Source organism: Trichechus manatus, unplaced genomic scaffold (assembly GCF_000243295.1).
Source record: "Trichechus manatus latirostris isolate Lorelei unplaced genomic scaffold, TriManLat1.0 scaffold00087, whole genome shotgun sequence".
Taxonomy (NCBI): domain Eukaryota; kingdom Metazoa; phylum Chordata; class Mammalia; order Sirenia; family Trichechidae; genus Trichechus; species Trichechus manatus.
Genome location: NW_004444023.1, coordinates 6,805,634 through 6,819,461, shown reverse-complemented (window position 1 = coordinate 6,819,461; position 13,828 = coordinate 6,805,634). Strand labels below are relative to the sequence as shown.

The following is a 13,828-nucleotide window of genomic DNA, read 5'->3' as shown; positions in this document are numbered from 1 at the left end:
CTGTGAGCGGAAGCGGAAGTGACGTATAAATTTTGGCCTTCTGGGTCATGAGATCCCGGGTCTATAAGTTTTAGGTTACTTTGGATTTCTGTGAAGACTTTAGGAATCTGGCTTTGTGGGGATTCCGTGACTTGGCATATGGCTTGTGAAGGGTACTCGTGGGGAGTTGGCTAAGGCGGCTTCGTGGGGGCTTGGGGCGCTTTGAGCAGTGACACTGAGGGGGCGGATGGTTCATATCGTGTCCCTTACGCTGGGGAGAGAAGTTGGGAGAGCCACAGAACGAGGGGACCTCCGGAGTATGGTCAGTGAGGGCAGGGGCTGGTTAGTCATCGAGGGCTTCTGTGGTCCGGGTGTGTGCGGACCTGGAGCGTCGTGTGTTGGGGTCCTCGTGGAAGTCGGTGTCTGGGGAGCTGTGAATGGTAGCGAGAAGAAGGTGCCGAGTTGGGGGTCAACATGGGCCTCAGGAATGGGAGAGGCTGATGGGGTTGGAACGAAGGAGACTTCAGGAGGGCCATGATTTGGATGTGTAATAAGCATTGGGATGCTCTGTTTCCCAAGGTTTTATACTGAATAAGTTCAATCATACAGAAAAGTTTAAACAATAGAAAAAATGCCTTTTTTTTTCATCTTTTGAGGTGATTATATCGTTCTTATTAAACTATGCGTGCATTGCGGAAGTAAAGGTAACTTATCCGTTATACCCATTGCGGTGAAGTCTATTCCGACTCATAGCGATCCTCTAGGAGAGAGTAGAACTGCCCCGTAGGGTTTCCAAGGAGCTGGTAGATTCAAACTGCTGATGTTTTGGTTAGCAGGCGAGCTCTTAACCACTCCACCACCAGGGCTCCAAACGTAACTTGCTTATAGTATGATAAATCCTCTTCACGTATTGAATATGTTGCTGTTCTTAGGTGCTTTCCAGTTGGTTCAGTTTGGACTCATGGCGACCCTCAGTGCAACAGACTGAAACACTGCCTGGTCCTGATCCATCCTCACAGTCATTGCTGTGTTTGAGCCCATTGTTGCAGCCACTGTGTCAGTCCATCTTGTTGAGGGTCTTCCTCTTTTTTTGCTGACCCTTTACTTTACCAAGCATGATGTCCTTCTCCAGGGAATGGCTCCTCCTGATAACATGTCCAAAGTATGTAAAATGAAGTCTCACCATCCTAGCTTCTAAGGAGCATTCTGACTCTACTTCTTCCAAGAAAGATTTGTTTGTTCTTCTGGCAATCCGTAGTGTATTCAGTATTCTTCACCAGTGCCGTAATTCAAAGGCATCAATTTTTCTTCTGTCTTTCTTATTTGTTGTCCAGCTTTCATATGCATGTGACTTGATTGAAAGTACCATGGCTTAGCTCAGGTGCACCTTAGTCCTCAAAGTGACATCTTTGCTTTTTAACACTTTAAAGAGGTCTTTTTGCAGCAGATTTGCCCAATGCAGTATGTGGTTTGATTTCTTGATTGCTGCTTCCATGGGCGTTGATTGTGGATATGGTTTTCTAATATTTTATTTAGGGTTTTTATAGCTAAGCTCATAAATTCGATTGACTTTTAAATTTTGTTTTTCATCCTGTTCTTGAAATCTGTATCTTTTTTGTTCATTTTTCCCATACCCTGCCAAAGACATAGAGTTACATTTTACTTCAGAGTTCCCAGCAAGGTGATATTGAGAGGATCTAAGCTATGTTAGTATATTTCTCAGCTATTCTGGCATATCTACATTAGCTTCAATGTGAAATTAATTCTTCACAACTAGCATTAATTCTTTCACAGCGAGCACAGGAGTTACAGTTAGGGGTTTTGTGTGACAGTGAGGTCCAAAAAAGAGAGGCATGGATTTGAGATCCATTTGAAACTTCCTAGAAGAGTATGTACTCTGTGTTCTTAGGCAGACATCCTATATTTGTTTTGCCTTTTGAAGGCAAAAGATTGGCTTTATTGAGGTATAATTTACACACAGTAACATTCACCATTATTTTGTATGCAATTTGATGAGTTTTGACAAATGTTTATCATCATACAATACCACCTAAATCAACATATAGAACCTTTCTATCAACCCCAAATGTTCTCTTGTGCCCTTTGCAATTGATCACATTCACCCTTCTCTCTTCCCTGACAATCACTGTGTGCTTTCCATAGGTGTGTATATTCTAGGACTTCATAGAAATGGAATTATACAATAGGTAGTCTTTGGTGTCTGGTTTCTTTCACTTAGCATATACTTTTGCGATTTATCCTTGTTTTCGTATGTATCAGTAGTTCACTCCTTTTTACTGCTGAGTAATGTTCAGTGGCACAGATATACCACAATATGTTTACCCATTCACCAGTTGATAAATACTTGAATTTTTTCTAGATTTTGGATATTATGGATAAAGCTACAGTGTACAGTCATATACAAATCAAATGGTTGTACCATTTTGTATTTTCACCAGCAGTGCATAAGATTTCTTGTTACTTCACATCCTTTCCCAGGGCTTCAAACCAGTTCATTCTGGTTCAAACCCCTGCTGAAATTTGCATTTTCACCCCCCAGATATACTGAATCAGAATCTACATTTTAACAAGATCCCCAGCTGATTCTTTTTTATGATACTTTGAGAACCACTGCTCTGTGTTTCTCCGAATTGGTCCCTAACCAGCAGTACTAGCATCGCTTGGGAACTTGTTAGAGATGCAGAATCTCAGCAGGGGTTCCAACCGGAACTAAGCAGTTAGAAGCCCTGCCTTGTCCATACTTAGTAATATCAGTCTTTTTCATTGCATCCATTCTAGTAGGTGGGTAGTGATTATTTCATTTTGGTTTTAATTAACCAACATAAAGCAACTTGTCACGTGCCTTTTCACCATTTCTATTTTTTTTTTTGTGATGTTTCTCTTTGTTTTTTTAAATTAGATCATTTCTTACTGGGTTGAAAAAGTTGTTTATATTTTTTGGATAGAAGTCCATTGGTCAGATATATGCTTTGCAAATATTTTATCCAAGACTTAGGCTTTACTTGTCTTCATTTCTTAAAGTGTTTTTTTGAAGATCAGAAGTTTTTTAGTATTGATGAAATCTAATTCACCAATTCTTTTCTTAAATCATGCTTTGTATGTCCTGTTTAAGAAATAATTGCTTAATCTAAGGTTACTTAAGATTTTTTTTTCTGTGCTTTTTTCCTAATAGTTTTAACTAACACATTTCGGTTTATAATCCATTTTGAGTTAATTTTTACATGTGGTGTGAGGTAAACATGGATATCCAATTGTTTCAACAGCATTTGTTAAACAATTTATTATTTTTCTCATGATGGTTGTGCTTTATCTTCTTGAATATATGAGTTATATTTATAATGCTATTATATTTTATTGTGGTGAAAATATACATAACAAAACATACACCATCTCAGTAATTCCACATGTACAATCCAATAATATTGACATTCTAAAATAGCATTTTTAATGTACTTGTTTGGTAGTTCTATCACCTTTGTCATATCTGGTCTGTTTCTCTTGTTTAATTTTTTTTTTTCCTGGTTATGGGTCATATTTTCTTGCTTCTTTGTGTGCTTGGTAATTTTGGATTGGATGCCAGACAATGTCAATTTTACATAGTTGGCTGCTGGATTTTGTTGTATTCCTTTAACTACATTTTAAGTTTTTTCTGGGATGTAGTTATTTTGAAACAGTTTGATCTTGTGCTGCTTGCTTTTAAGCTGTCTTAGGCAGTTCCAGAAATGCTTTTGTATAGGATTACTTTGGCCCTATTCCCGAGACAATACCCTTTTGAGGACTCTATTTGAAGTTCCTGTGTGTTAGTGGGTCTTTCCACCCTGGCTGATGGAAACACTAACTATTCCTAACTTTGTGTGAGCGCCAGGGATTGTTCTACCTGTTCTTTGCCAGTGTTCTTTCCATGGCCTTCCTAGTTCCTCATAGTTGGTTCATCAGAGACTCAAAGGAACCATCTGCATATTTATAGACTGCATGCACTCTGTCTTTGTCTCCTTTTTCTTTGCCTCCTCAAACTTTGACTTGTAGATTCTTTTTGGGTTGCTTCTTCCTGTGCTGAGGCCTGGAGAGTTTGCACAGGCAGTAAGCTGTAGCACATGAGGGGCTCAACTTGTTTGTTTCCCTTCTTCTCTGCCTTGTGTGTCTGAAAATAGTTATTTTAGATATTTTTCCATTATTTTTATAGTCATTTAAGATGGGAGGGTAATTCTGGTAATTCTGTCCAGAAGCAGAATCTTATCAGTCTAGAGGCTTTGTGTTTTAATCTTTGCTTCACCAGTTACTAGCTGTGTGACTTTCAGCTAGGTGCTTGATCTTTCCATTCTCGGTTTTCTCTCAAGTGGAGTAATTGTGTTGTTGTTGTGTGCCATCAATTTGATTCTGACTCATAGTGACCCTACGGACAGAGTAGGACTTTCCTAGGCTGCACTGTTTACAGGAGCAGATCACGAAGTCTTTTCTTCCGCAGAACTGCTAGGGGGTTAGAACCACCAACCTTTCGTTGAGCAGTCAAGTGCTTAACCATTGCGCCACAGGACTCCTTGAACTAATTATAGTCTGTACTTTATAGGGTTGTTGTGAGGATTAAAAGAGACAATAATTCACTTAAAACAGTCCTTTGCATCTGTAGTAACTTGCTAATATTATTATTATTGCTAGATAAAAACAAATCTTGGTTTGCCTCCATAGGTACTGACTTCCTAGAAACAGACAGCTCCTACAAGTGAAGAAAATAGATCTGAAGTCCAGAAATTCATCCTTGCTGAGGATACCTTTGATGAGAGACCATTTCCAGAATTTCAGGGCAGACAGATCCTAGGGATGCTGGCCATTTCCGGAGGGCTGCTGAAAATGATCAAGTCCCAGGTGAACTGTTTATTTCCCCGTAGGTTTCTGGAGGTTCATAACAGTGTACATGGTCAAATGGGACAATCCATATAGATATATTGTGGCTAGGAGGGCTGTGCTTAGACTGGGAGACAGAAGATCAACACTAGCCAATCAGGAAGGCGGATCTATCTGCATGTCTTAAGGTCCTTCACGGTGCTAATAATTAGAATTTTGCCGCATAAGCAGCAAGATCCAAAGCTGAATTGTAGTCTTTTTTCTATGGTAATACTGGCAACTGTAACAAGAATTTAAAAAAGTTCAAGATTTACTTTGTCCATAGGATAAAGCAGATGAATTCCTTAGGATTAGTAAGGGGCTTTGATGGGGCTTCCTCTTCCTCTTCATTTTTTCTGATCTAGAGTATGGACCCAGTAAAGTTATCTTAAGGAAATGTGGGAGGTATAAGAAGCACAGCTAAAAAAAACTTTTCTAATCTCTTCTTATCTATAAAAAGAAGAAAATAACAGTACTGACATAAGGGTTATTGTGAGGATTGTTGTGTTAATATACCTAAAATGTTTTCAGTGATACATGGCACATACTAAGAGCTCCATGCTTATTTTTATCACTATCATGATTTAATCTGTAGCACAATTTCTAAATAGCAGTTCAGAGCGTACCATATTCCTATATATGAAAAACAATGAAGTGTCTATCCAGTATCTGCAGGAAATGTGCACATTTGCTCAAATACTTACTCCTGCCTGTCCCTTTGGCATCTGTTCTCTTCAGTCCTCCCCCCCATAGCCTCTCTTCTTGTATTACTAAACTGTTTGTAGTTCCTTGAACTCAGCATGGTACTTAATAACCTATGCATACTGCTCTCTTCTGGAATGCGCTTGTCCCCATTCTCTTTTACCTCTTATGAAACACACTATTAATCATAATAGACACAACATCCCTGCTTGACCTCTTTTTTAGAACAGGTATTTCTTTAGCTACTTACTCATGTCCACAATTGAACTTCAGTATACTTCTATTATGTTGTTGTTGTTAGGTGCCATTGAGTCAATTCTGACTCATAATGACCCCATATGATAAGAGTAGAACTCCCCCATAGGGTTTTCTAGGGTGTAATCTTTATGGAAGCAGATCGTCAGGTTTTTCCCACCTGCAGCGCTGCTGGGTGGGTTTGAATGACCAACCTTTCAGTTTGCAGCTGAACGCTTAACAATTGTGCCACCATGGCTCCTACTTCTGTTACAACCCTTGTTAAACTATAATGCCTTCACATATGTTTGCTGTTCTTTGAAACATCAGAAGCTACTTGGGAGCGTGGCCATGTTTTATTAATGTTTTTGTTGCATTATGTATAGTGGGGTAACAGATGTTCTCTATATAGGTTACAGGTGTTTCTTAGGTAGTTTAAGATTTTTAAAGACATTTTACATTGGGTGAATGAACGGTTAAGAAGAGAATAAAAAAAACATAAAAAAAGGATAGTTTTAATGAATTTAGTTCACAAATTATAAAACAAAACTAGGTAAACAGAAGTCTGTGCATATAATTTCCATAGTAAAAATATTTGGAATAAATTCCTCTGGGTTTTTTACACTTTATTCCATGAAATTAACTCCAGATTAAAATGAAACACCTTATTACAGGGTTTATTGTCATTCAATGATGTGGCTGTGGACTTTTCCTGGGAGGAGTGGCAGCTACTAGACCCTGTTCAGAAGAACCTCTACTGGGATGTGATGTTGGAAAACTATAGCAATCTAATGTCATTGGGTAAGGACATTTTTGCCAAGTATCTCAGCATAAGTCCATTAATTGCCTGTTTTTTTATATTGCTACAATTTATGAGTACAGGTAGCCCTTGATTTATGACAGGGGCTGACAACTATTTCAGAAGTTGGTTCTGATGTAAGTCAAACACCTGGTTTTTTTTCTTTTATTGCCTGCTACTTGGCAGTGTTTTGAACAGTAAATCATAACATTGAACATCTGTAAGGTAACTTCTGAGAATGATAACTTTAGCAAATTACGCAGTGCAACATTGTGTATAGTACATTCTACTAACGATAAGATGTATATTAAAAAAAAAAGCAGTCGTAAGTGCAGTTCCTCATAACTCAAATGTGCTGTAAGTCGAGGACTACCTGTATTCTGATTTCCTCAATGATTTTGGACTTGACTTTTATAAATGATAGAAATTATTTTCTTTGTGGTCAGACAGTGACTGTATGTATTTTCATTTTCCAAACAAAAAGTTTTTATTTTGCTGAGATTTAACTGCATTCCCTGAAACAGAATTTTCCTGAGAGGCCAAAATCATGTTCAGGTTCTCTGTGATTACCCACAGGTTATCAAGCCACCAAGCCAGAAGCGATTGTCCAATTAGAAAAAGGAGATGAACAAGGGATAGTAGAGAAGGAATTCCCAAGTCAGTGCAGTCCAGGTCAGTGAAACTAATGCAGTGAGAATTAGTGGAATTAAAGTACCAGTTGGTCATTGATGGGTTGGAACCCTTGTTAAATTTTATAAGTACTTTTTCTTATGGTCTCTGAACCTTAGAACGAGTGACAAAAGGTGTTCAGTATGAATGATGTCTTCTCTGTTTACCAGCCTTCCATATAGGATTCTCCTCTAGGAGCCACTTAGGAGAAGATGTACCTCCTTATATCTACTTTGGTTCAGATCTAGACCCCTCATATCTCTTATTTATATTCATATACCTCTTCTATTATGCTTTCAAATATTTATAGAATTTTCCCGAGTTTGAGCACACCAGTGTCTCTCAATTCATTATGTATTACCTCTTTCCTTTATCACATGTCTCAGACTTCCATTGTGTCTCACTTTCTGAATTGTCTTTGAAAATTGACTTGAGATTCCATCCCTCTTCAATTCATGATAATGGTAGGATTCATTGATTTCTTTTCTAGAAGTAATCTGGCAAATTTATGATTGCTATCAGGAAAATATTGAGAAGGATGAACCTGTGGACAGAGACCATGACAGTAACACATTGGGGAAGATATTTTCTCTGAGCAAAAACTTTGTTCCTTTAATAGACAGACCCTATAAATGTGTCTCAAAAGGAATAAATTTGAAACAAAATTCAGATTCAAATTTTCAGAGTAAAAACTACGCAGAAATGAACTGTGATGAGTTAAATGGCCTTGGGAAATCATTTTTCCACACTCAACATGAAAAATCCCACCGTCAAGTACAATACTACGAACATAATTCATGTGTAAAGACTTTCAACATAATGACAAACGTTAGAAGACACCACAGAATTCACACAGATGGGAAACCTTATGAATGCAGTGAATGTCCAAAGTCCTTCAGGTATAAGTCAAAGCTCATAATCCACCAGAGAACTCATACAGGAGAGAAACCGTATGGATGCAGTGAATGTCAGAAAGCTTTCAGCACAAAATGTCATCTCACTCTGCACCAGAGAATTCATACAGGAGAGAAACCATATGGATGCATCGAGTGTCAGAAATCCTTCAGAACAAAATATCACCTCATTCTACACCAGAGGACTCATACAGGGGAGAGACCCTATGAATGCAAAGAATGTGGAAAAGCTTACAGGGAGAAGACAAAACTTAGATTACATTACAGAACTCATACAGGAGAGAAACCTTTCAAGTGTGGTGATTGTGGAAAAGCTTTCATCCAGAAGTCAAACCTGATTATTCATCAACGAATTCATACAGGAGATAAACCCTATGGATGCAAAGAATGTGAAAAGGCCTTCTGTAGTAAGTCTCAGCTCATTGTTCATCAGCGAATTCATACTGAAGAAAAATCTTATGAATGTAGCGAATGTGGGAAAGCCTTCAATAAAAACTCACACCTCATAACACATCAGAGAATTCATACAGGAGAGAAACCTTATGAATGCAGTGAACGTGGAAAAGCATTCGTACATATGTCACAGCTCATTGTACATCAGCGAACTCATACAGGAGAAAAACCTTATGAATGCAAGGAATGTGGGAAGACCTTTAATAAAAAATCACACTTCATAACGCATCAAAGAATTCATACAGGGGAGAAACCTTATGAATGCAGTGAATGCAGAAAAGCTTTTATAGACAATTCACAGCTTATTGTCCATCGGAGGACTCATACAGGAGAGAAACCCTACGAATGCAAAGAATGTGGGAAAGCCTTTAATAAAAAGTCATCCCTAGTAACTCATCAGAGAATTCATACAGGAGAGAAACCTTATGAATGCAGTGACTGTCAAAAAGCTTTTATAGAAAAGTCACATCTCATTGTCCATCAAAGAACTCATACAGGAGAGAAACCTTATGAATGCAGTGAATGTGGAAAAGCTTTCATACAAAAGGCAGTGCTCATTGTACATCAGAGAACACATACAGGAGAGAAACCCTTTGTCTGTCTTGAGTGTCAGAAAGCCTTTAGCAGTATGGCAATGCTCAGTAGACATCAACTGATTCATACAGGAGAGAAACCCCATGGATGCAATGAATGTGGTAAAGCCTTCCGACAAAAAAGCCATCTTATTATTCACCAACGATGCCATACTGGAGAGAAACCATATGGATGCATTCCATGTGGGCAAATCTTCAACCAAAAGTCACAGCTCATTAGACATCAGAGACGTCACACCGGAGAAAAACCATATCAGTGTAGTGAATGTGGGAAAGCATTTTTTGAAAAATCATACCTCAGTGTCCACCAGAGAAGTCATACAGCAGAGAAACCCTACCAATGTAATGAGTGTGGAAAAACTTTCTCTGTCAAGTTTTTTCTCACTTCACATCTGGAATTTCATACAGGAAAGAAACCTTAGGAACACAGTGAGGGCTGGAAAGACTTTGTGAGATGTCAAATCTTGAATACAAGAGAACTCACACAAGAAACACCCTACGAATGCAGTGAGAGTTGGGATACTTTTCCAATAATTTTAGACTTTGTAAGCATCAGAAAACTCAACCAGGAGAGAAATCTTTTAAATGTAGTGAACATGAAAAATTGTCTCCCAACAATGTAGCCTCATATTTTATCAGGGAAATTATAGAGAAGAAAGACAATATGAATAAATCAGATGATGGAAATCTTGTCTTGAGAAATTGCATTATACATTACATGGAAATGAAATCTTTTGAGTGCAACAAATGTTGAAACACTTTTCAAAAAACATAGCTCATCACAAATTAGACAGTTTTCCCTGAGGAAAAATCCCACCGATGCTGTGAATGCTGAAACACCTTTCCAGTAAATAACTTTTCTTTTCGTACCAAAGAATACAGATGACTGAAGACCTGTGAATGGGGATGCTTCTGACATGAAGTACAGCCTTATTGTGGATCAGGTAATATTTATTGAGGAAAAATATATAATTAATGATGTTGGAGACTGTTGTTCATGTATAAGCAATTTTGTAATACAAATCCTCATTCTGCTACATTATCATATATATAGAAAACAACACTAAGTAGTCAGTTATGAAGAGAACATAGCATCAGTGTGGTAAATAACACTCTGTTACGTGTTTGGGTATACAGAATAGTCAGAGCAGTAAATAAAGATCGGTCCCAGATGTATGTACTTGCTTTGTGTCTTGAGTGTTTTTGTAGAACATCTATATAGCAATTTTTAAATTTCACAAGATAATGAAAGAAAATTGTTAGCCGTGAAATTCCTCTTCCAGTTTTTATGTGTAGTAACCACCAAAAAAAATGCCAGTACTTTAAATTTGTAGATCATATAAATTGCAAGAGATGTAGTCAAGCTTACCATTAAACAAGAACTCTGCAATACACCACCACATACCTTTGTTTTCCTGATTGTTGATATATGTAAATGGATCTGGTAGTCCTCTTTAACGCTTTTGAATAATAACACCAAGCTTTTTTTAAAAAAACAAAATTTATTCTGGTTCTCAGAAAAAATACTCATTAAAAATATCGAGATTTAAAAGTGATGATTAATCACAGCTCTTCTGTCTCCAAATGAGTTCTAAAAAGTGGAACAGCTAATGTTTTCAGGGAAATGAAGACTGAAATGTCATTTTGTTGGTGGTATTGCTCAAGTGGGGAATGTGGCTTGGACTTACAGTCAAGTGCTTCCTACTGCTTTCCACCAAAATCTAGTAATTTGGATATAACTCCTAAAGGTAGTCTCAGTTTCATTTCAGACACACTTTGATCCAAGCAGCTGACTCACACTCATCATCCTTCCACAGTGGAGACTGAGAAAAAATAGTCTGCATATGTACCTTGTTAAGGCTCACCCTGCATCCCCTACCAATGGTGCTAACCACCATGACAGCAGATTTAAGAAACTGTCTTCATACTGCAGACAGGCTAACCCAAATACAGAAAAAGGGAGACTAGACTAGCCATACAGAAACTTTTGATAACTCACAAATATGATAACCACACTATTCTTCCTTTGCAGAGAAGTCGATAACGGCACAGGAAGAAGTGTGTAAAGTGCTCTTCCCAATATTCTAGAAGTAGTCAAAGTTGCTCTTTAAGAAGTCCAGTTACAAACGTGAAGATACAGAAAATGTTTCAGCCTACTAAAAAAGGAAGGGGGAGTCTTGCTAATTATGTTGAATGTGCAAGTTCATGAAATACGTATTCATACATTAGAATACTAAAAACAGCAAAATATATGGCTCAGCCACATACATCAAAGAAATGAGTGTCACCAACTTACAGTGCAAAAACTAGTTGCATAAGGTTACATCCAGTATATCTGTGTGTGTTATCAATGCATTGCTTCTCAGACACAAATCTTCCCTTCTTAGTCCCTGGATTTGGATGTTGTAAACATTTCTCCTTTGCCAGCTGGTGCACTTACTTTTATATAACTTAAAATTGAAGTTTAGATAACTTACCTGGCTTAGTAAAAACCCAAAACCAAATAACATTGCTGTTGAATCAGCCTGTGATTGGTATATTTTACATACCTTGTAGGGATTGGTCAGTATGCAAATGAAGTGACCTGACTTGGTAAGCAAAAAATAAAAAATAAGAAACACGTAGATCCTGGTAAACCAAAAACCAAACCTATTACCGTTGAGTCAGTTCTGACTCAGCAACTCTATAGGACAGAGTAGAACTGCCCATAGAGTTTTCAAGGAGCACCTGATAGATTCAAACTGCTGACCTTTCGGTAAATCCTGGTACAAGTTCAGTTTCATTCTTGTATTCCAATTTTGCACTATGGTAACTTTACAAGGTTTTAGTGAACAGAATATAAAGCCCAGGACCTGCCCAAGACAGGTAATTACAGGAAACACCATCTGAGATTCCCAAAGAATTAAGCCTTCTATTTGAGAGTGAAAAATAATCACAATGCAGAAGAGGCACAAGGAAACTTGCCTGTTTTGAATATGTCATTGGATGGAAAGAACCCTGCTTTCCTTCCCAGCTCACATAATTAACAATCTTTGATTAATAGACATATAGAACACTCCATTTAAGTAGTGTAGAAGACAAATTCTTTTCATGTAAACATGGAATAATTATAAAAACTAACCACTTATTTGGCCACAAAGCAAGTATTGTATCATACAGCTGGCATTCTCAACATTTCACTTAAATTAGAAATGAATTATAAAAAGGTAACAAGGGAAACATCAAACCAAGTAACTCATGAATAAATAATATTTTAAAAATTGAACAACAATGATAACAGTAATCAAATGTTAGATGCAATTTAAGTATTTCTTTGGCTTGTGAGATATCTCAAATTTATTTCTGATGGAATGAGTTCACTTATGTGACTTTTTGCCTTGGTTCTTTGGAAAACAGCTTGAGAGATTTTCCCCCTAAGCCCTGAGGAGTTACCTTTGCCCTAGTTTTCTACCCCAGAGGATTTGTTACTTTTGTCCAGATTGATTGATATTTCCTAGGTATGCTGTAAACAACTTGTGGTTTGATAGCTTTTCTTTGGCCCTGGGCTGCAGCCTGCCCTGTGATTTTATGTAGCTTGCTGGGATTGGTCAGTATACTTATGCAAATGAAGTGACTATAGATTACTATGCAAATGAAGTGACTGTGGCCTCCTGAGAGGGGATTGGTCAGTTTGTGGCCCCTGGTGGGAGGAGCATGCCTTGAAACTGATCAGGAGTTTGCTTACATATGCAGCCAACCCCACAGAGGTTTGCAGACAGGAAAGAAGCAAAAAGGAGAAAAGGCAAGAGAGGCAAGAAGCAGAGAGAGAGAGGAGGTGAGGAACCTCCTAAAAGAGCTATACCACAGGTCAAAAGCTGTAACACTGAAGAGAGAGGCTTGGAAGGGGCCCTGCAGCAGAGCCAGCAGCAACCCACCTGGAAGAAGCCGTGTGTGGCAGTCAGTGGTGACAGCAGAAACCTGTTGCTTGGAATCTAGCTAAGAGAGCTGAACAAAAGTGCTGCACTGGTTATGAGCTGGGTCAGTTAGCAATGGAGAGGAAAAGAGCAGGGAGGCCGAAGGCAGAGGCCATGCATGGCTGAGAGGGGGCATGCACTGCCAAGAGGAGGCCTGTCCTGAGGGGGCCGAGAGGAGACCTGCACAGCTAAGAAGGTACATGCATGGCCAAGAGGAGGCCTGCTGAGAGGGTGCGTGCATGGAAGAGAGAAGGGCCTGCTTGCTTGCTCAGCTGAGAGGAGCTGAGAGAGCTGTCCTTCACTGAAGAAGGGAGGGATGTGTTCTTCACTTAAGGGGAGCCTCACAGACTTTGCCTACATGCTTCCTGATCCTGATCTGGAGTTGTAGCCTGTTGATCCTGATCCTGAGTTGTACCCTGTTACTTTCTTAATAAACCACTTTATAAGTATGGTCAGTAATTTCTTTGTGGCTGTTGCAATGAATTAACAAACCCAGCAGAGAAGTAGAGAGTGCCTTGGGGAGGACAGCTGGTGTCAGAATTGGTAAAAGGTTAGAGAATGGAGGTATGTCTGACCTCATAAGAATTATCTTGGGCTGATGGTTATTCTCTGTCTTCCTCCTGAAGTTAG

General features: G+C 38.5%; 1 protein-coding gene across 1 annotated transcript; it reads left to right on the top strand.

Moving 5' to 3' along the window:
- Positions 1–46: 46 nt before the first annotated feature.
- LOC101345903 (zinc finger protein 260-like) lies at positions 47–11,862 on the top strand. Its single transcript, XM_012557111.2, has 5 exons — positions 47–152; positions 4,687–4,863; positions 6,492–6,618; positions 7,193–7,288; positions 7,776–11,862. The coding sequence occupies exons 2-5, from the start codon at positions 4,819–4,821 to the stop codon at positions 9,665–9,667; spliced, it is 2,160 nt and encodes a 719-aa protein (XP_012412565.2). The 5' UTR covers positions 47–152; positions 4,687–4,818; the 3' UTR covers positions 9,668–11,862.
- Positions 11,863–13,828: the final 1,966 nt, after the last annotated feature.